We start from the raw sequence: 23,121 nt of genomic DNA, 5'->3' as shown, positions 1-23,121 counted from the left end.
CGTCTGCTTCAGTTTTGTCTGGAACTGGGCATTGTGGTTAACCACGAAGAATCAAACCTTGTACCCAGTCAAGTATTCTCTACTTGGGCACGGTCATCGATCCGACGGTTGTAAGAGTTTTCCCATCGGATCAGAGATTCGAGAAGTTGCAAATGGTGGTACTCGACTTCCTCTCGGAACCACATCAGTCAGCTCATCCGTGGCAGGTTCTTCTAGGAGTTTTGTCTTCCCTGGAGAAGCTGGTCCCTCATGGGCGTCTTCATCTTCAGTCTCTACAATGGAGACTGGGGGAATTCTGGTCTCCGGTGGGGACTCAAACTATAAGAGGTTCCTCTGTCTCTGAAAATAAGAGAAGACCTTTGTTGGTGGTTGGACGACCGAAATCTTTTGAAGGGTGTCCTTCTGCATTCTCTACCACCGGACTTCCTTCTGTTTTCAGTCGCCTCCCTCGCAGGTTGGGGGGGGGCAGCCTTCCTGGGTCTGAAGGAGTTTCGGGAGAAAGTTGGGGGTCATTCTGTTGTTCTCATGTCGGACAACACCACGGTGGTCACCTATGTGAACAAGCAGGGAGGTCTGGTTTCATGTCAACTTCACGCCTTGACCGTCGAGGTTCACCAGTGGGCGATCTGCTATTCAATAGAGCTCTCAGCCAGGTATATCCCAGGCAAACGGAATTTGGTCGCAGACAAACTCAGTCGTTGGGATCAGATCCTAGGCACAGAGTGGTCCCTTCAAGTAGTAGCAGACAAGCTCTTCCTGGTTTGGGGGAGACCCATGCTGGATCTTTTTGCGACTCAATTCTACAGGAAACTGGAGATATGTTGTTCAGTGGTTCCAGATCCTTTGGTGTTAGCGGAGAATGCGTTACAACATCCCTGGGACAACCTGGAGGTGCATGCCTTCCCTCCGTTTTGTTTGATTCGTCAGGTTCTGAACAGACTGATGAGTTCGTAGTGTCTCAGGATGACTTTGGCAGCCCCTCTGTGGCCTCAGGCGGAATGGTTTCTAGATCTGCTGTAGTCATTGTCGGAGGTTCCGAGGGAAATTACCCCTTAGTGGCATCTCCTGTGTCAGTCGCATGCGGAAAGGTTCCACCGGTCAGTAGAATCCCTGTCTCTTCATGGTTGGAGGTTATCAAGCATCTCCTCTGAGAGAGAGGTTTCCTCAGAGAACAATAGGGCATATGTCCAGCAGTCTCAGAAGGTCAACCTCTGTGGTTTACCAAGGCTATGGGCAATCTACTGTGATTGGTGTTGTAAACGGGGGTTTTTCTCCACTTGCAACCTCTATTCAGTGAATAGTAGACTTTTTAACCTTCCTAAGAGATGAGAAACGTTTGTCCGTTTCTGCCATTAGTGGCTACAGGGCGGCCCTGAGTTAGTATTACGCCTTAGAAGTATCGACATCTCGTCCTGGGAACTTTCCTTGCTAGTTAAGGGTTTGAGCAGTCGAGTTCTCCTAGGGAGCTCAAGCTTCTGATGTGGGATGTTTCCTTGGTTCTCAAGAGCTTCACTAAGGGTCCATATGAGCCTTTTGTGTCGTTCATCTGACAGGAACTTGACGCTCAAGACAGTTTTCCTCCTGGCCTTGGCATCTTCGAAGAGGGTAGAAGAGCTCCACAGTCTGAGCTATGATGTGAAGCACACCAGGATTTGGGGGTCGATGTCCTTCAAATTTGTCACGGAATTCGTGGCCAAGACCCAAAATCCCTCTGTGCATGATGATAGGTTCACTTCATTTTCAATTCCATCACAGAATGACTTTGTGGGTGGTGATGCTCAAGAACTTTTGTTGTGTCCCGTACAGGCCCTGCGTTGCTATCTTAAAGGGCACGGCACCTTAGACCAGGCTGCCGCAGACTTTTTGTTAGCGCAGGACATACAAAGAAAGAGGTGTAGAAGAATACTATCTCTTTTTGGATACAGGAAGCCATCAGACAGGCATACTTGACTTAATGATTACACCACCACATCTGTGCAGGCTAGAGCGCATGACGTTAGGGGTATTGGTCCCCCTCTGGCTTTCAAAAAGGAACTTGGCTGTACATAGAGTGCTGAGCGCTGGTACTTGGTTACGCCAGTCCACGTTCACCTCTTTCTATCTTAAGGATATTGCTCACAGATCTACGGACACATTTTCCCTGGGTCCCGTGGTGGCTGCCCAAAAGGTTGTGTAACTCATAGTTGCCCTTAACAAGGCAATTTTGTATCTTACCTAAGATGATTGTGTGGATGAGAGAGTTGGCTAGTCTCTTTCTGTCTCTTGTACCTTTCCTTCTTCCTTCGGGCGGGTTAAGAAATAGACATGTCATTCGCTGGACTGGTCTGATACAGGTGAGTAAGGTAGTCATACTGATAGTGTGGTCGCTTGGTATACAAATATCCAGCCCTCTATTCAATAGCATATGCTCCACTCTTTGGCAAGGGGGAGTTCGGAGCGATAGCAAACCCTGGTGTGTTGGTTTGTTACTGGACAGTCAAAGTTTCTCTTTGTTTCCCTATAGTACAATGATTCCCCCATATATCATTGTACATCACTCAGTGTTTGGGTTAGTTAGATTTCAGTTTATCTAGCTTCTCACGGGCTTCAGTCCCACTCCGGAAGTTATTTCTTCTGGAGCTGGACTGGTGGGTAGACCCCCAGCCAGTTTAGGATCTCTTGTACCTCCCTCCAAGTGTGAGTCTATCCTATTGTTAAGATCGAAGGTTTGTTCGCAAATGAACAAATGACAAATTTTCTAAGACAATTTGTATTTTTCATAGCTACAAACGTGAGGTCATAACATTATACTCCCCACCTCTAGCCGCCCCTCTGTCTGCTAAGACCTCCTGAGTTGGGAAAGATTGATGCGGTGGCAAAGGTGCGTGGTCCTTGACCACTCTCTACCAGATATACGCACATTTTGCCAGATCTCACAAGATTCCTTGCTTTTATCTGCGATTTAACTGGATCCAGCTGGGCGTTAGAAATTATCCTATTGTTAAGACCTCAGGTTTGTAGCTATGAAAAATACAAATTATCTTAGAAAATTAGTAATTTTTCATTTACGTTGCACTTTTTTTTTTACAAATATGTAAGATTCAGTAACTGAATTTATAGAATTCTGTTTTTTTAAATTTACTAATGCTAGCCAGTATAAATAATAAATTTAGTAATGAAGGGAGAGAAGGCACCAGCTAAATTTTGTTTACATATGGTGAATGCAGGAGTGTCCCAAGATATTTAGATCGATGTTGGTCTAAAAAAAATTTATTAAATGGTAAAAAAAAATAACAGTATATAATACGTTGGTCGTAATAGAGAAATCATTGTTATTAACGTTTATAAACTATAGCATTAAAAATAAATTGTATTTTTACACATAATGACTATAGGATTTTGAAGAACATGTTAAATTAATTTATCTGATGATTTTTAAAAAATGCAAGGTTCTGACTTTTAAGTTAACATACAGCGAACAACCAATTATTTTACTTTATCCCTAATGCCTCATGAAGCAGATAAGCAGAGTGTTGTATTCCTATTTATAAATATGGCAGTCCTCAGTTATCGGTAGGGGGGTTCCGTTCTGGTGGCTTGATGATGAGCGAAAATCGCCAATAACCAAAAATCGGCAATTTTCGGCACTGATAGCTGGATTTTGGCACTGATAACCGGTTAATGGCACCTCTCCTAGGTATGTATTGGAAAATGGCCAATTTTCAGCACTAGACAAGCGCAAAAAAAAATGATGGCCAAAAAATGAGATGGCCAAAAAATGATGGACAAAAAATGAGATGGCCAAAAAATGAGATGGCCAATAACTGGGGACTGTATAAGTGAAGCTGTGATCATGCCATATGAGACTTTCCATTGCATAGCATAGCATACTATTTAGCAGTAGATGTTATAATACATGGTCAGTTTTGATGTCCTTCATTTTATATCATTAAATTTTGATAGTCTATCATTTGCCCTATTCAACCTTTTAACTGTTGCCTCAGGTAAACAACTTCTTGGCTCCCGGTGGTCAGTTGATTATGCATTGGGTAAATATTTACGACACCCAAATTGTCAGCTGAAAGTAGTAATAAGCAATCATATTTAGAGATTGCTAAAAATATATTTACAGTATTATATTTCTGGAATGCAGTGTTTTATATATCTTTTCATATGTATAGATAGCTGACATATTCTTTTCAGTCCAAGCTTTACCTAACATACATTGATATATGAAAGTTATCCAAGACTTTTAATTTTTCCAAAATATAATCTCTATATTACACATATTTCCATTGATTAGTTCCTTTATGATTTAGCAATAATTTGTTTTATAATTATTTTGCTTGTTTTATCTTTATACATCTTCCTTATCTTCAAGCTTTTATGCCTTTCCTCTCTTTCTATCTCTCTCATATCGCGGTACTGAAGTAAGACTGTGAGGAAAATTGTGTGAAAGGGGATTGGGGAGACAGTTATTATTTGGGTATGATTCACAAGACCACATACTGTTTAGGTATGATTCACAAAAGTACTCGTCATGGTATCATTCACAAAACCACTATAGGTACAGAGAGGAAGTATTCAGGTGTAATGACCTGGGAAAGAACAGGAAAATGAATTTTATATGTAAATACCTGACACTGCTGTTAAAATAATCGTGGTCCATATATTGGCAGTCCGTTTTTACGGCGCTTGTCTTGTGACGACGATAAGGTCCCTACTTAGCTATTATCGCCAATTTTTAGTTATAGGCACGTCGTCAGGAACAGAACCCCCACTGATAACCGGGGACTGCCTACATATTAAACAGTTATAGGGTTAACTACAATATGAAAGACTGTATGGCTAAGGACTCATGGAACAAAATATTAAAACATGATTGTATGAGAGGATTAAATCAAACCATCACACCGTACAAATTCCATTGCATTTCATCCCTAGAAAAGCTTTTCAAAATACAGACTTCGGATCAACCTTAATATGATACATATTTGCAAGTTGGTCCATGTAGCAAGACATCATCACACTCAGTTGATATACCAGTTTTGCTAAAAAATGCCAAAATGCATTTTTGCTTTTCCCTTTGGGCTCATCCACTACAACTTTGTCAAATTTTTACCCCTAGAAGAGTATAGAAATGACTTAGTGTCTCATTAAACAATATTACATTAAAGTAATGACCATCCTTCACATGAAAAAACAAAAGTGAGAAAGTGTTTTGAACCCTGAGGACAATGCATAGCCACTCCATGGGGCCTTTAAGGCCAAGAAATCTTTTGATGTACTCTTCTTACCATAGCTGTTATCTTGGTTCTCATCAATAGTCATTTTGTTCATGAAGACTGATAAAGTTTTCACTCAATCTTATCTTCTGGAAATTTGAAGCCTGGCTTAGAGTTGTGGTGTGGGAAGTGATGTTCAGTAGGTGGGATCTCACCTTAATGCCTGGGTGTCTTATGTGGCATAATCACTGCTTTACTTATTTATAACCTTTAATTAGGTTTTTCTTATTTGTGGATCTTGTGGCATTGATAATAGAAGGCTTATATTAAATAATGTTGTTTTATGTGAGAGGTCAGTAGTACTATATATCAAATCAGATTTTCACTGGACAGTTATTAATACTAGCTAGAACTTGATGGCTACTAAGGAGCTGTCACTAGGTTATCAAGGAAATATTTTGGAATATAGTTAAGGAAAGGTTACTTCTATTTACTCATCTATTTGTTTCACTTTTATACATATTGGTGCAGAAAAGGTAATGCTAAATATAACAAAATTTTCAAATTATTAAAGTTTTTTTTAAAGTAACCATTATCATGATGTAAAAAGCTTATGTTTTCATTAGTTGCCTTTGTGTTTACTAACTAACTGCTTATTTTATATTCCTTGGAGTAAATACGTATGCTTTCAGTGTCTCATATTACTGCAGATTTTCCAAAATTTTGACGTTTATACATAGTGATTGTGTCTTTTGTATATTTTATTGTCAAAATATAGATTTACTAAAAGATCACTATAGAAACATAAAAATACTATACATATAAGCATTTTAATTTAACAAGCTTTTGCCATTGATTAGTTGAGCTCTCACCATTCCTGTAGGTTAATCATTACAGGTTATAGCACACCTGTGCAGTTGTACCTCATACATGTACTGAGCAATGATTTTCGTCAGTATTTTGCATACATCATTCCAGCCCTTTATAGAAAAGGTTGAGACAGTTCTTCTTGGGGCCAAAAAATTTAGTAGAATGAACTTTTTTTTTCAATACAAATGTAAAGTGATGCAGGTATGTCAGCTATGTCTGTACTGAACTGTGAGTGCATATAAAAGCATTACCCTGTATCTCGTATTACACATAGTACGTACTATGTTTTTGTTGGATCCAGTTTTCATCATAGGCACCTCATTTTAAGTCATGAAAAAATTGTAGTAGCTCATCAGCACTTAATTTTAAAAATAACGTTGATGATTATAATTTTCATGGCATAGGTGCAAGTTCAAAATGTTGAGATTTCTGGCTTGAATATAGGAGCAAGATTGTTACAAATGAAGAAGTTTGTGAGTGGCATATCCAAAGACTGGAAAATAGACAGAAAACTCAAAGATTGAGATAGCTTTGGAACTAAGTTATGTTAATCAAAAATAGTCCTATATATGAAAGTAGGTGGACAAACCTGTTAGAATACCTCAAAAAAACGAGGGAAAAAATGTAATTGAACACATGGATCAGATCTTAATTCATGCTGGAAGTGTTTAAGATGGGAGAGTAAAGCGAACTTATTTTGCATTTACATTTGGAAAGGAGTCTTAATGATGTAAAAATGTTGATCGTGATGGTTGATTTGCAGTAATGTGAACATACCAGTTGAAGGTCTCAGGAATAAATCATCCCCTTACCAAAAAGTTTTTTATACTTTATCAGACATAATACTAGGTTTGTTATTTGAATAATTAAATCTGAATGTTATGTCTGTTGTTTCATGGATTCAGGTATTGATTTTATTGAGTGACTTACTAGATTTATTGGTAAACATTTCTGGATCTTACAGCAATTCAAAAGTAAACAATCTTGGCAGATGAGTGAGAGTGCTCCCCATAGGCACAGTCCATCATTAAACTACCATGGTGTTAATATTAACCAGTATTTCAGCACCCAGTCTGACCAGCTGGACATAAGACATCCATATACGTAAAAGGTAGTTTAGTTTAGGAAACAAGAAAGACTTTTAAAGATGTTCATTTTCACAAACATTTAAAGAGATGAAGCTGCTGAATTACCACTGTCCTTTTATTTGTTGTTAGCACGATTTATGGTGCTTTTCAATATTAGCATAAGTTCCTCGTTGGACGAGTTGGTTAAGTGCTCAACTACCAATCTCAGGGTCCGGGTTCGATTCCCCGCTCTGCCAACACTAAATCAGAGGAATTTATATCTAGTGATAGAAATTCATTTCTCAATGTGTTTCGGATCCCACAATAAGCTGTAGGTCCTGTTGCTGAGTAACCAATTGGTTCCTAGCCATGTAAAAATATTTAGCCCTTCAGTCCAGCCCTAGGAGAGCTGTTAATCAGCTCAGTGGTCTAGTGAAACTAAGATATACGTAACTTTGAATATTAGTAGTGGATGAATTGTTTGCCATTATAGGACACTGTAACTTGTTTGGGCAGAAGGGTTGGGGTGGGGGTGGGGGGCAGAACTTCATTGACTTTAGTGGGGAAACTTTCAGATTACTTATGTAAGTCTTGTACTTAGTACTGTATATATTTATCATATCATAACTGACAGAGACTAGTCAAAGCTCATAAGTGGAGGTAAAATATCTGAGTTTAGATTTTCTTATATGCTATGATAGGAATATTTGGTTCATTTTTTTTAAGTAGCGTTTGTGAACTAATTGGATATACAGTGGTTACAAAAGATCTGTTTCCTTAATTATACTATTAGTAACCTTTAGGTATACAATTTTGGTAATAATAGGAGAAATTTTTCACCTACTTTGGAAGAATATATGTTATGTTTGAACTTGTATCCTTACATTGACAATGCATGTGTTTACTTTGTTTACAGCTGTGGAAATACATTTGTGGGATTTTATTTGAATAGATGATAACAAACCCTTAAGGCCAGCCCAAAAAGAATTAAGAGTACTCTTGACTGATAGATCAAATAATTTTTGACTGTAATAATAATTCTCTGCATTACATTTGAATCTACATATCTAATGAATTTTTTTACTGTATTACATAAGTTCCCCCAGTATGGATTATCTTTCCAATTCTTTATGAAAAACATCATTTGTGGAATTGTAGGTAAGGGAGTGTCATGTCATTATTGACCGTAAGTCAGTCAGAATGGATTTTGCATAATTTTAAGGCTGATAATTCTCTTTTCCCAAGAGAATTCAAACAAAATATCTCTGGAAATTGGCATTAATAAATGACACAGTTAAATGATAGGCATTTGACTTTGTTCAAAGAAGGATAAGTTTGCATATCATTTTTTCTTCTTCCTTTTGAGTATGAGTTAGGTACCTAAATTCCTGTTAGGTATTATTTTATCTTAATTCTTATGATATTCTTTGCTAGGTATTATTTTATCTTAATTCTTATGATCATCTTTGCTATGTTTGTGTTAAAGATCCACATATTAATGGCTTCCTTAGACATTTATAGTGTTCCAGTGATGGCTGTGAGGAAAATTTATTTAGATATTATTTTTTGTTAAGCAAATTATTAACATGCCAGTTAACATTTGACTATTTTCAGGTTGTTATTTGGGACTTTTATTAAGAAATATCTGTTTCAGTCATTCTAGTGGCATGTCTGCAGATTAAAGTATTCCTGTTTCTTATCTCCTTAGATATATATCAAAGGTTAACATCAGAAAAGGTTTTATATTAAAGTTCCACTAATAGAATCATATGTGATGCCATTTTGTTGTGTATTGTTATATTTTCAAAAGTATCATAGCTGCAAAAAAGGATATTTGGACTGAAAAGGGAATTATTTATTAGTGCAGCACTAGTGATGTTATTATGTAAATAATGTGTATGTTTTTATTTTCTATAATCCTGTGTGCACAGCATTATTCCTTCAATGGCTTTGAGTGATGTTCTATATTTTATTTCTTCTCATTGATTTTTGCTAATGTATTGGATTCAGTTCGACTTCCACCTTTGAACTTTTGTGATTTCAGCTGAGCAAACCTATACTGGCCCCTTTGGCCATTAATGTTAATGCTGCGGAATGGATGTGTAAGAGCTATGTGTATCGTGGGGTGAGTTGCCTTTCCTTGCTTGTGCTGCTGTAGCAGCATTCAACACTGCATTTTGCTGCCTTATTGTGCTTATGCTGGTGCAAAGGCCAGAGCTAAAGAGGTTATGGATTGAGGATAGGATGCAGTCGGAATGGATTTTCTAAGTGCAAGTTTGGTGCTGTGCAACTGAGCAATGAATGTTGAACAATTAATATATATTAAAGCAAAATAAGGAATAGAGTATTTGTTACTTGGAAGAGGCTCATTTTTGGGAATGGGGCATGTTTTTTCACAGTTAAAGGTACTTTCCATAGCATTTGTTTTAGACTGACCATGCAGGGTGTGTCAGAGTTGTCTCGTGATGTTGTAGCATATGTTTTTAAAGGTAATTCCTTCATCAAACACAATTTTAATATATTAGTTGACTGAAGTTTTTTCTAGCTTTCTATTTTGCTTTCTCTGACAAAATGTTGGACAAAACCTTTCTAACACAACCTCTGGAAGTTTTGTGTTCTTGCTTGATCAGTTTTCGAGGTTTTATCACTATTAGATGCGTTTAAATTTTTTATGGTGTTTTTATAATTTTTTATTTATTCTTCTCTGCTATTTATTTTTGTTTTGTCTATCGGCTATTTCAAGTTTTGAGGCTTCTCCCTTCTACACACTAGTATGTTCTCAGTTTATGTTTTAATGTTGTCATTACTAATTACAAGGTGACCCTGTATACTACTGTCATTACTAATTACAAGGTGACCCTGTATACTACTGTATGTACTTTCTTTTTCTGTAAACTTCTAACTCTTTGTAATGTTATATGATCTGCCTGTTAGAGCTATAAAAATGAGTTCAGTGGTCAGATTAAACTACTATATAATAATGATGGCCTTGCATAATCATTTGGTTCGGAGATGCACTGCATAATTTTAAAGACCGAGACATTCATGCAAATACTTGAAACTAGGATGTTTGAACAAATTAAAATTATTTTACTAATACTGTGTAAATGTTTAGTAGGCTTGAAGAGAGTCAGTCATCTATCTTTTGAATATCCATCTCAAATCTGTTAAAATTACGTACCTCAACTTTATTTGCCTTTATTATACAGCTGTTTGTGCTATACAGTTTCTACCAGAAAGAAAAGGACGTTCTTCCTTTTGCAATCGCTCAAACTTTTAGTGTTTAGTTATCTTGGTAATTATCTGTTTTATTTAACAATATCAGATATAAATTCAAATCACAGTTTTTTGGTACTCACATATTTGGTAATACTATATGATTTTTGTGCCCATAGACAACTTCTTTCAGATCATCCCTCACTTCCTCCATTCCAGTTTCTGGAGCTTATTGAAGTTCCCTGCAACTTAGGTTAACAGTTTTTTATACGTAATAGGATTAGTTCTTAACCCTTAACAGTCTTTTATAATAGGATTAGTTCTTAACCCTTGATGGATGGATTTACTCACAAGTAGTAATAACAGGTTTTGGGTGGTTGACGGATTTACACATGGCAAGTAACAATATTATGTCATCGATTTGGGGGAATCAGGTGGGAAAGAGGTGCCATTACTTCTATAGCATATAAATTCACTAATGGTAACTTTTAGACTGGTTCAGATAAAGTGGGTGGTGCCTCATGACAGTTAGTTGTGACCTTGACATCAAGGAGAGATGTACTGCCTCTGTCTTTCACATGATGTCTTATTATATATTTGCTCATAAATATAACCAGGGGTTTCTGTTGGTTTTCATTCTTATCTTTATGATAGCAATATCAGTTATAATTGTAATTTTGCAAATAATAGGTGCAAAGAAATACTAGAAAAGACATGTATAATCCAAAAAAGTTACTGCATCTTTGATCTCAATAAATTTACACAAATATTGCTGAGATTTTGTCACAGATTTTAGTTCTATCTGTTTTGATATTGTGTGAGCTGTAATTATAATTTCACATAATAACATAAAATTATTTATCAGAAAAAACATGTATAACTTGGTAAAATTTCTGATTGTCTTGAAAAAGAGCCCCTCAAGGGGTTGTAAATAGTCATTTTCAACTAATCGTGGAAGTTAGGGAAAATTTTTTAGAAGTTTTTCTTGCACCGTGCATTTGGATATCTTCCTCTTTCCATTTATGTGGTTTTTTTTCTTAAATTGGGCAACCTTAAAGTTTCCCTGGCCTTGGGTGCTGCATATTGATTTTTTACCCTGGCACTTAAGGGTTAATTGTGAACCAGTTCCTTTGAACCATTTAGTATGGAAACACAACTACACGGATTAAAATGTCATCTATCTGTCGTCCTTGTGACTGGCCTATCCACAAACATCCCAGTCATGATTTGTCATTTTTGTTTGTGGAATGACCTGGCTTTATGCCAACCTGGGCTCATGCTCATAGAGCAGCTATTAAATGATTGTCATTCGTTTACTTCCTCGTGGTATGTCACTACTGCTGTCCTGTTATATCACTCCTCATATTTTTCCCCCTCTTAATTGACTTTACCATCTATTCTCAATTCACAGGGATTGATCAAGCTGATTTTAATCTCTTTACATCTCTTGTTGGCTCATATGCCACAACTTACTTATTTTCAAAGATCTGCTTGTTGTTTTATCTTCTCGTTGTTATATCCTCTCACCTTCCTTTCGCAGTATGTAAATGTGAGTGACTCGCCTATGTAGTACCTACTGTATGACTTGAAAAGTATATTACTAGTAAGGACAACATAGCAAATTTTCTCTATTTTTCAGTTATTCCCTAGCTAAATTTTTCCTGCTGGTAAAATATAATTAGTGTTACATAACAGATACTATATTACTTTCAAGGATTAAATGGTCTTGACATTTACCAGCAAAATATTACAAAAATAGGAAAGAAGGAAGGAACGTCTGTCTTAGGTGGCTATTATGCAAACATTTGAATGTAGATTTCTCATTATATCTTTCTTTCCATTATAATTTAATCGGGATATATTGGTATTTTTTTTATTCCTCTTCACATCTGCTTTGACTTGAATTTGCTATATTGCATGATCAGTAATCAGAATAAAGTTTTTCTTTGCTTTATGCCTGATATTCTTGAAAGCTGGGTTTTCTCAAATAAAAATTATTTTTTTCATATAAGCCCATCACTCATGTATTTACCCAATTCTTATAGCTCTTATTCCTGAAGAGCAATCTACCTGAATGGAAAACTTGGTTGTCATGTGTGCCTAAAGTCTTTGTAAAAGAAATTCATAATTCCAATTCTGAAATCATGGTTGAAAGGTCATCCACTTGGCAATTCTAGATACAGCTGATCAAGCCAATCCACGCTTGTTGGTTTGTACTGGCCCAACTCACCATCTTTGCTAATTGCTGTGAATATTGAAGGTGCGCTGTTGCTCTGCCATGGAACCACAGCTGTGCAGATTCCTGCTTGAAAAGACAAGCAAACCAATACCAGCTGCTCAGCCCTTGAATATGTTATAGTTTGCTCAGGTAACATTGGGTTGTAGACCATACGTATTTGCATTCAATCCCACCCACAGAGAAACCCATATTGAAAGCGCTCTTGACAAGTCCAGAGGATGATCTCCAGGCAAAAAGGCAGCATCCAGTATAACCTCTGTAAGGCACAAATCACTCACTGGCTTTGGGTCTGACTTCAGCTGGAGCAGGCCTGCTGTTGATGAGATTCATAGAATTACAAAGATAATCTTTGCACCAGGAGAAAAAGCCTAACTTTAACATCTATCTAATAGGACAGCTACCATATCAACAAACACAGTATATCTAAGGCGGATTCACTGCCAACAAGCAAGCAGAAGATTTCTTTTTAATTGTCATTTGGAATCATGTATTTGATGGGAAGAAAGACAAATTTAATGAATTTGTGTGTGATGGGTTTTTTATGAAAAATATGTTTGTTATTAGAAGTTGAGAATATTTTTCAATCTACGTTCATCATGCCAAACAGTAATTGAATAATGATGAAATCATGGTTTGAATTTTTTTTTTTCCAACAGAAATGTTTATTTTTTTCCATGATCACTGATTTTTTAAGTTGAACCTTTTCATAGGTTTGCTTTTGTTGAGGTATAGAATGTTCCAAGCTGAAGGATCCAGTGCCTCATGCTTTTCTGCTGTTGTGAAATATATCCAAGGAATGCTGCAGTAATATCTATCATTACAAAATAAATTTTGGTTTGCTGCCTGTTTCATAAAGACATTTGTAAATATTAATGATAAGTTTCCCAAAATAAAATTAATGAAATTTCTTTACAATAAACAAGGCTTGAAATTCATCTTGCAAACATAATAATTAAAATTCTAAAGTGGCATCACAGTAGTAAAAGCTATCAGTGCTGTCAGTGCATGAAAAGTGTTAATGTTATCCATATACAATTTTTTGTTACTGATGATAACTGAAGTGGGTAAGATGATATACCAGCTGAGTATTATTGTTAGTGATAAGAAGTTGCATGATTAGTAAAAGAATGTGAGTGTTGGGAAGGAGATAATAACAAATGTCAGCAAACGTGAGGATATGAAAGCCAGGAAGATAGGTTCAGTATAAATGCTAGCTTGGAAATTGGAGGAATGGAAGTGTTTAGTTCGTATAGATATTTTAGATCGAATGATTTAACTAAAGATGGTAAGTTTTTAAGTATTATGAATTAATACTTTAACTGGAGTAGTTTGGCACATTTTTGGACTCAAAGGACTTCACCAAGAATTGATTTTGAAATGAGGGGTGAAAATTGGAACAAAACCAAAGTTAAAGAAGTCGAACATTTAAGCGAGAAGAAACTAAATGGATTAAATGACAAGTTGAAGGCAGAAAGCAATATAGCAGTGGTTTCAAACAGATGCTGCAAAGTCTTTAGTAACCTTTGCTTTGCCATCCCAACTCTCTGTCATGCAAAAAAAGTGAATTAAGGAAATTAGCAAGATCTCTGTAATAGGCTTAGAGAAGACAGAAAAGTGTATGAAGGGATTGCTACTTCACATGGTTCTGAACATAAATTAGAATGTACTTCACATGTAACATTCAATATAAAAGATTTATTTAAAATTATGCCATGTTTAAAATGGTAGCATAACAAAGATGAAGTGTAGCTTATATGTGCAGAAGTCTGTTAAATTGATGTGTTACTAACCCAGCAGTCCTTTATCAGTAGGGAAGAGACAGAACCTCATCTTCTCCAGTATTTGACAGATCAACCAGCAGATGATTATCTATATAAACCTTTTGTAGAACAAATTTCTGTATGTAAACACTTATTCAGGCAGTAGTTTGATTTTTAGGATGTCCAGAAGTACGGTAGTATGAAAAGTGTTTATGCAGACTTGAACTTTGATGGCTGTGTTGATATTAATTTACCAAATTGAGGAAATAATACAGCTATATAAATGAAACTTAGTGGTGTATATTGGAGTGTTAGAAATAATGTTATGAAAATCAGGAAATGAAAAATAGAAATACTTTTCAGAGTAAAACCATATCAGCTCACATTATTTAAGTCTATGTGGCTTAGTTAAAGTAATTTCCTTATGCTGACCAGTAGATTGTGACATTTAATTCATCATTAAACATATATGTATATGAGCTCTTATTTTTGGCAACTTATTTTTATAATGTTGTTTGAATAATTCTCTCTCTCTCTCTCTCTCTCTCTCTCTCTCTCTCTCTCTCTCTCTCTCTCTCTCTCTCTCTCTCTCTCTCTCTCTCTCTCTCTCTCTCTCTCTCTCTCTCTCTCTCTCAATGATCGTAAAGTCATATTTTTAATTTTTCTTTAAAGCACAAAATTTTTTCATGCCAGTGTGTATGGCCTGAAATGGGGTAATTTGTAGAAAAAATTATAACTAAGGTAACCATTATTAATGTATGACTACATATTTACATTTTTTTAACATTGATTAATCTATTTCAATTCTAGAACTTTGTTTTACTAACTATGGAGCAAGTTATAATAATTCCCAAGATCATCATATTTATATTATGATGATAATGCCACCAACATATACTTTTCTGAGTGTTTTGCCGTCTTTTGTCTGTCAGTGTATAATGTTCAGTCATTTCTTGCTTTTACACTTGACTCCTTAGTGGCTATTTAACTTTCATGAATACTGTACTGTACTGGGAATTTTCGTATGCAGTACATAAAACTGACGAAAAAAAGTCAAATTTTCAGTTAATAATACAGTACATTCTGTGTACACTGTATGACAGAGTGGACATTGGGGATGGCTACAAAAGCTTTTTTTTTTATTGTAGGACAGGTCACTAAGTTATGTGTTATATGTCTCTTGCAGCAGCTGAGTGCGAGCCTCACCTCTCTTCCTCTCATTGACCTCTCCTTAAACATAGAACTTCCTCCTCCCATAATGGCATCTTTTGGCTACCGTTTTCCTGTCACCTTTGACGATGACAGTAATGGTGGTGGTGAAGATGGGGATGGTTTAGGCAGCTCCTCGACTTCTCATTTTCGTTCTCCTAAGCTTCTGCACGATACAGATTTCACTGCCCCTGAAGCTGATAACTCAGTAGTGGACTCACATTTATGGGGGCATACCCATCTCCCTTCATCATCTACTTCTCACTCTGCTAACGATGGCTCCAACATCTCTGCTGTATGTACAAGCTACTCAACAATTCCAAGGGAGCATAAAAAATCAGGCACGCGCCGTGGGCAGTTTCGTGATTGCTCTGCCTCTAAGTGTACTATTCCAGTCTGTAAAACTATAGCCACCAAAATCACCACTGATTTTCCTGCCACATGTTATGCATCCTCTGCCTTGTCTCCTGCTAAGTTGCATTCTCAGTGTGGGCATGCTTCTCTTTCACCATCAAGGTCTCCTCAGCAACCACGTCGTGTAGTTGGTTTGGAATCCTCCTCTGTATCTTCTGTCCGTAGTAGCACCGATTTTCCTAAGTATGGGGCGAGTCAAGCTTTTTCTGCATCTTTATCCAAATATTCCACAACTAAACAGGGTACCCCAGGGTATTTTTATTCTAAGCTAACAAAATCCATTGATGATGATGCCCCAGTTGCTGAATTTGAAGCCATAGAGAGTTCTGAAGATTTCATATTGTGCTCCCCTGTAAATATACCACACGCCACATTTTCCTCTTCGCAGCCTGGGTATGCTGGAAATCTCCTTTTCTTTTCCTCTGCTTCACAAACAACAGATATCATGACTATGAGCCTGCCAGCTGTTTTGACCAGCATCTCACCACCACTACAAAGTCCTTCTCAAGGGAGAAGTTTATCTCCAGCACTAAATCCTCCTCATTCTCCTTTATCACCTTCATCCTATTATCCTCCTAGTCCAGATCCTCCTCGTCCTTCCAGCACTCAGTCCAGGCATCCTGACAAATCCCTCAGCCCTTTACCCCCACCTCCCCCATCCCTAGGCCGTCGAACAAGGAGCCCTAGCCCCCACCATGGCTTGAATCAGGGTTCTGGTGAGGAGGAGGTAATCACTTTTCAATATTTAACAATTGGGCTCATGATAAATATTCAGTTGCAATTTATTGTTTAGTTAAATACCAGGTGCATAGTGTAAATACAGTAATGTGCTTTTATGTACCCTTGTTTTATTTAGTATAGGTATGGATATTTCAGCGTATGCTTGATTCAGTGACTGCTTTTACAAGTACTCGCTTCATTGCATGCTTATTTCAGGTTCATTGGGTGTATATCCTGCATTTTATGCCATTTTATTTTGGTCCATTTTACTTGTGTATGCTTTTATTTTGCTTCTTTGTTTTGTTTAATGTTGTAATGAAATATCTGTTTGTGTCTATCTTGATATACAATATATATAACGTGATCAATTTAATGCATGGATGTCAATGGATGTTCACAGATGCCAGATTGGAAATGGCTATTTAGACTATATTTTATGTCACAAATTCCAGGATGGGAATGGTCAAGACCTCATCTTTCTGGAATCTCCCCAAGATGAGATTTTTGATCCTCTGTTATCAAAAGATATCACACCAAAACACAAGCGACCTACACAATCACCGCCGCCTATCCCCACAACAAAATCCACTTCAAATCTTCCAGGTAAGTGAGAGGGAAAGAGTTTTGGAATTTTATTGTGAGATGTTAAAAAAATGTTAATCAGCATAATGAAGTTAATTGTTTAAATGCCTTTTAGCAGACATGATTGGAAACTGATTCTGACTTTTTCCCTTCATGATAATGTATCTCAACCTGAACCTAGTGTGTTTTACTTTCTAATTAATTAATTTTATGAATGACTTTAACTTAATATGTTACAGTACATATATAATGCATTAAGGAAATATTTCACAAGACTAAGTTTCCCTCATTGACCAATGGTTTGAGTTTTGCAAGCCTTTTTTAAATATTTGTACTGTACAGCATTTTTTTTTTATCTAGATGTTATACGTTAATGTGGACTTCTCTATTCAATCTTTATAAGAGGTCCTTTATTAATTCAATCTTTATAAGAGGTCCTTTATTATGAGGAACTGATGGTTGTTGAAGGACTGAACATCCAATGCATATCAGCTTTGTCCATTCTAGAAAAGGAAAGACTAAGTGGGGCATTTGCTCTGTGATTGAAAAACATGTTTTGTGTTTAAAAATATGAAAAGCATAGTTAGTTCATATGGAAACTATGAATGAAGACAAAGAAGATAAGAAGTTAGCTCTTTAGTTCCAGGAATGTCTGACATCGATTTAAGGTCTTGAGTCTGGGGGATAGTTATCCATAGGGCTGTTATGTAACAATATTGGTGTGTACCTTTTGGAGGATAAGCTATGCTCTGGTTTGTATCTTGTGGGATAGGATATGCGCTGTTATTCTTGTCATTCACATGCTCACCATCTTTAAATACTAATGAATGTTTGTGCTATACACAGGTAAATTGAATCATAAAGATCTGAGTGGAAGTGCTAGTACATCTCACCTTCCTAGTAAAAATGTACCTCATCCAGCTTTAGCCAGGACAGCTGCTATCAACACCACAGGCTTGCCTAATGCAACACCAAATAGAACTTCAGAATATCGACCACTCACCCCTTTCCAGTCATCAGCACCAGAATACCGTCCATTCTCCACTCTGCAGACAAATTTAGGTGTGCCAGTTGGGTGTCAAAATCCAATTTATAATCAACACAAACCACTTGGAGAGCATCCATTACCCAATGCAACAAGAAGTGGTAGTGCTACAGCAGCCTTTGCAACAAGTATGCTGTCTAGAGCCCCTGACGAATCATCTCTGAACATGGTCAACAGATCAAGTCCATATGTGCAGTTTGAACCCCCAGTGAGTCATGCAACCAAAGGTCTGAACAGTTCCTCTTCTCAACCACAGAGGCCACCCCGTTTGTCACAAAAAGACCTTTTGGGTGATTTTTCTAAAGACTTTCAGAAGCTTAGTGTAAATAGCCCTTCCAGAGCAGCATCTCCCGCTAATAATAATAATACAATTTTGAATAACAACAAGACTTGCGATGCTATTCACGCAGCTGAGTCGGATTCGGCAGATCAAAGTGAAAGTAAATGGGCAACATTTGATTAATCCGTAGAACTATAACCAAGGTGTTCAATTATTACAAATGAAAGTTGGAAGTAAACCAAGCTTGTTCTGTAACTGTAGATGATTATCGATAATCATGGTTGTGATGCAGTTCGTTTAGGTAAAAAAGAAAAAAAAAAAAGACAGAAACCTTGTTTACGTAATTACTGTAAATATTTTGTAGAGATCTTGCATATGGTTGTCCATATTTGGATGGCAGAAAATGCTTGCTGTCCAAATATGCACAGCATTGTATAAATGTATAACTCCATATTTTCATAAAAATTTATATTCTCATTAGGTTTAGTTCATTCCTAGTTTGTATTCATTGGAAAGCCAAAGATGATGCTTATAATGGCTTCTCTGTAAGCCTTTCATACTATCATGCAGTCTATGCTGGCATTTCATAACATTCGACATAGATTTTTAAAGGATATTTCTATGTAAGCATTCTTTAAGCTTTTCTCCTTGTAGTTTAGTAAGGAATCTGACAGCTTTCATGATAGAAAGCAGTTGTTAACATTTCTAAAGTTTTAGAGACAATTCTGTAGAAGTGCTGTGCATAGTTCATTTATTTTTTTCCTGTGCAACTCGTGTTTGTGAGCAAAATGAAACAACATTCATGTCCATGTTCTTGATGACCTATTGATATGTATATGCACTTGTTTGCCGACTTTTGACGCACACTGTTTGTTTACTGTATTCAATTTTTGCTATGGGATCAGTCATTACAAGTTATAATCATCATGTGTTAATTCCCATCCTTTCCCCCGGTAGAATTTTTTGTATGTACGATCCCCTTTTCAACTGAGACATCGAGTTGTGAGATTTTTGTAATTCATCCATCTAATCCAGAAGACAATATTTCATAAGAACTTTGTTGTAGTATTTAGGAAATTTAAGACTTTTTCTGTGGTATGATTTTTTTTATTTACAAAGGTAAAGGAAGAGAAGGCGCTGGTAAGTGTTAAGTGTTTAAAGAAATTTTTGTTTTCCTTTGTAGAGAAGCTAGATTTGCACAAACCTTGATTTACATGAACTACCCTTCAATTGGAATGTATTATACCTCTGTATTACTATCCTGCCAAAGCACAAATGACAGCCATGTACCACATAAACTTGACAAAATCATGCAACACTCCTTTAACTTGGTGCGACAGAAATGTTTTGTTGATAATTTATAAGTTTATCTGTTGTGGTAATCCCTTGATTATCTACATTCATTTAGCCAAGGCTTGCCAGGATATGAGTGTAATTTGAGCATAGAACAGGTTTTGCAACTGCTAAGTCATGACTGTAGTCTACTATAGGCTACTAGTAACCCCTTATGCCCCAAAGAGCAAAAGGACATGAGCTATATGCAGTGTGGCACTTATTTGTATAGGAGGGAAGCAATATGTCAAATTGACCTATGGCTAAGTGTTATCTGGAAAATTACTATCACCATTTTTGATATTTTTTATGTAAATTCTATTTTTATCTCCTGAAAATTTAGTGGGATCTGTTATCTGCAAAGTGGTTAAACCGGAAAATTCAAATGCCAGAAAGCTTTTCAACAAAGTTGAGTTGGCAACATCTAATAGCAAATCATGTAAAGCCATTAATATTCTTTTGGCATTCAAGGAAACAACCATTTTTTATCAGAAGCAATACATTGGACGTAAGGTAGCGTATGGAGATAGCCAAATTCTTTTAACTGAAAACTCCATTTCATGTATACCATACCTCATATCTGTCATGTTTACTGCTTCTAACTGTTTACTGGTAATTTGTTTGGTAATCAGTAGGGAAACTAACTTTCAATGGTTATTGAAAATCTTTGGACATAAATGAACAATGTAATTTAAGTATGACTGTAAAACTTATGGATGCCTACCCTCGTTTTTTCACTGAATACATCTCATTGACCAGGAACTATCTGGTATTGCTTCAATGCAGCCTTGCAGTTTTCACTGCTTTAAGAACAGAGCCTGTAGACACAGCTAGAAATTACTTGGTTGTTTGGTTAAACTACTATATAGATGTAATGCTTCCTATACATCAACAGCTACAAAATACTGATAATAAGGATTTTCTGTGTGCAGCTTTGAGAAATAATGACTATAGATAATGAAGGGATTATTTTACTTTTATATGTGTAACGTAATAAACAGGAAATGAATTAGTGCATGTGTATTGCCATCATATCATTCATTAAATGCATCATCCATCATATTTTTTTAATTATGTAACCTTGAATTGTTTAGCTATTTTATTTCATTTTTTTTTAATTGTTGTAGGATGAAAGCGCTAAGAATGTAACGAAAGTACATACATATGTCCTTGATTTTCTTGGATATAAAGATTCTTTATTTCTTATATAAATATGACATAGAAATAACAAGAAATTTTTGGGATGCCTGTAAAAGCAAACATTAAAAATCAGATGTATTTTAATACCTAAACTCTCATTAACCTCAAGATCAAAATGTATTGCAGGTAATGTACATCCGGGTCCATGAAATACTATTATACTACTATAATGGCATATGCCTTTAAGGACATTATAGATTTGTAACCTGCATAACATAACAGGGTGCAGATAAGTTGTTCTTCAGGCCAAACTATTACAGTCATTGGACATAACTTTCTTAGAGGTCTAGCTTCAGATCTGTGAAGCAGTATAGATATAAATTTGATATAGGTATCTTTGCCCTTGGTGCTCCACAACACATTTGCTTAAACAGGTAATTGTGATTTTTACTTTTTATTACTATTTCAAGTCATTTTTTAGAAGAAAATAGTAGCAGTGACCATGACCTCAGATGTAGGTGTGTTTTCGTTTGTGTGGAAATAATAGCTGTTTTTTGTGTAACATAGCTGTATAGCTACCTTAAATCATTGTTATAGAAATACAAATGAAGAACTCCATAGCTTTCAAGTATTTTCTTCATTTGATTGTTAGACTATCCTCAGTGACATAAAAAGTTGACACTTACACCACATATCATAGAAAATGTTCCATGTATACATTGTACATTTTACATGATATAAATGTGAGACATTTTCAGCTGATCAAAAAAATATCCAAAATGTAGTTTTTTAATGGTCCAAGGTATCCAAAACAAAACTCATAATTTTAAAATGGGAAATTATTAAAAACAAAACCCCCCCAAAAAAAACAAAAAAATGGGTAAGGTTTTAGTCTTATGAAAGTATACAAAATCCAACCTAATTCCTTCTTGGGTGTTAACATATTTTGAAGTTGGTTGTGTAATATAAATATACAGGACTTGTGTTTACCCATTTCATGTACCAGATTGTGCTTCAGCAAGACTTGTGATAAATACTTTCCACTTGGTATTCAGTATAGAGTAGCTTAGTAAATAACAAGACGACCAAATGTGGAAGAAGCCTTTTACTTATTATCAAATAAATTGTGTAAGATTCTTATTTTCTGATTAATTTCATCTTTTGTATGTTTGGTAACATCTTTGTTACTGTTTCCAGTTTATGATATTATGTGCTGTTATATTCAATAGTACTCATGTCATTTTGTCTTTTGTGGAAACATGATAATAGGATTGTCAACTTCATTATTTCTCTTCTCTTTTTCTTCTTCACTAGTCACTGTTAGTAAGGTTGCTAAATTTATTTATGATCATTAGCTGTCATGTTTATTAATGTGCATATATATAAAAACACACCATACATAAATGCCAAATTAACAGTGTGCTCTCCCTCCTTTTGAGTTTCATGAATGTATAGGTCTTTATTTTTTTATTATATGTGAATATTTTAATTTATTCTGCAAGACACTTAAAACAGAACTTTATTATGCATATCAGTGAGTTGTGGATTAGGAGCCATCCCAACAAAAGTAATTACGTATTCCCACCCATCCATGTAGTTCAAAATTGAAAAATTCAAGTCCAATGTGTTCGGCTCCATCAGCAGTTATTTAAAGCTTTATTGCTAACTTGACCTTTCAGCTCTAATGTTGTGTGTGCTGATGTTTTTTTTTTGTCTTAATTATTGCTGTTTTTTTGTCTTAATTATTGCTGTTATTTAGAAATAACATTGTGCATCTGTACTTTTCTTTGTCACACAAGTAATACTACTTTGATATTTGGTCTTTTCTCTATATCATTAAAAGTGCTTCGCCAGGAAGTTACTTTCCATAGAGTGATGAAGTATTGTATACAGCTTTTGTAGTGCTCTGAACAAGAGATCTGTTTAAATTTAGTTTTATACACGCAAACCATTATTTTACAGAAGCCTGATTGTGCCAGCTTAGGAAACAGCCTGGCTCCCATTCCTGGAAGCTTAAACTGCGTTCTGAACCCCATATGGGCA

The 23,121-nt window shown here is 35.9% G+C and overlaps 1 protein-coding gene across 9 annotated transcripts in view; it reads left to right on the top strand.

The window, feature by feature from the left end:
* LOC135200910 (DENN domain-containing protein 1B-like) overlaps window positions 1-21,222 on the top strand; it is a 79,815-nt gene extending 58,593 nt beyond the window's left edge. For 4 of the 9 annotated variants that reach the window (XM_064229668.1, XM_064229665.1, XM_064229666.1 and 1 more), the window contains 4 exons: window positions 9,186-9,266; window positions 15,543-16,706; window positions 17,152-17,302; window positions 18,128-21,222. In XM_064229668.1, the coding sequence (XP_064085738.1) occupies window positions 9,186-9,266; window positions 15,543-16,706; window positions 17,152-17,302; window positions 18,128-18,789 (2,058 nt within the window). In that variant the 3' untranslated portion in view covers window positions 18,790-21,222. The remainder of the gene's footprint in view (window positions 1-9,185; window positions 9,267-15,542; window positions 16,707-17,151; window positions 17,303-18,127) is intronic. The other 5 variants (XM_064229670.1, XM_064229669.1, XM_064229671.1 and 2 more) reach the window with 4 other exon arrangements.
* The last annotated feature ends 1,899 nt before the right edge of the window (window positions 21,223-23,121 follow it).

This window comes from Macrobrachium nipponense, chromosome 27 (genome assembly GCF_015104395.2).
Source record: "Macrobrachium nipponense isolate FS-2020 chromosome 27, ASM1510439v2, whole genome shotgun sequence".
NCBI classification, from domain to species: Eukaryota; Metazoa; Arthropoda; class Malacostraca; order Decapoda; family Palaemonidae; genus Macrobrachium; species Macrobrachium nipponense.
This window is presented reverse-complemented; position numbering and strand designations above follow the sequence as displayed.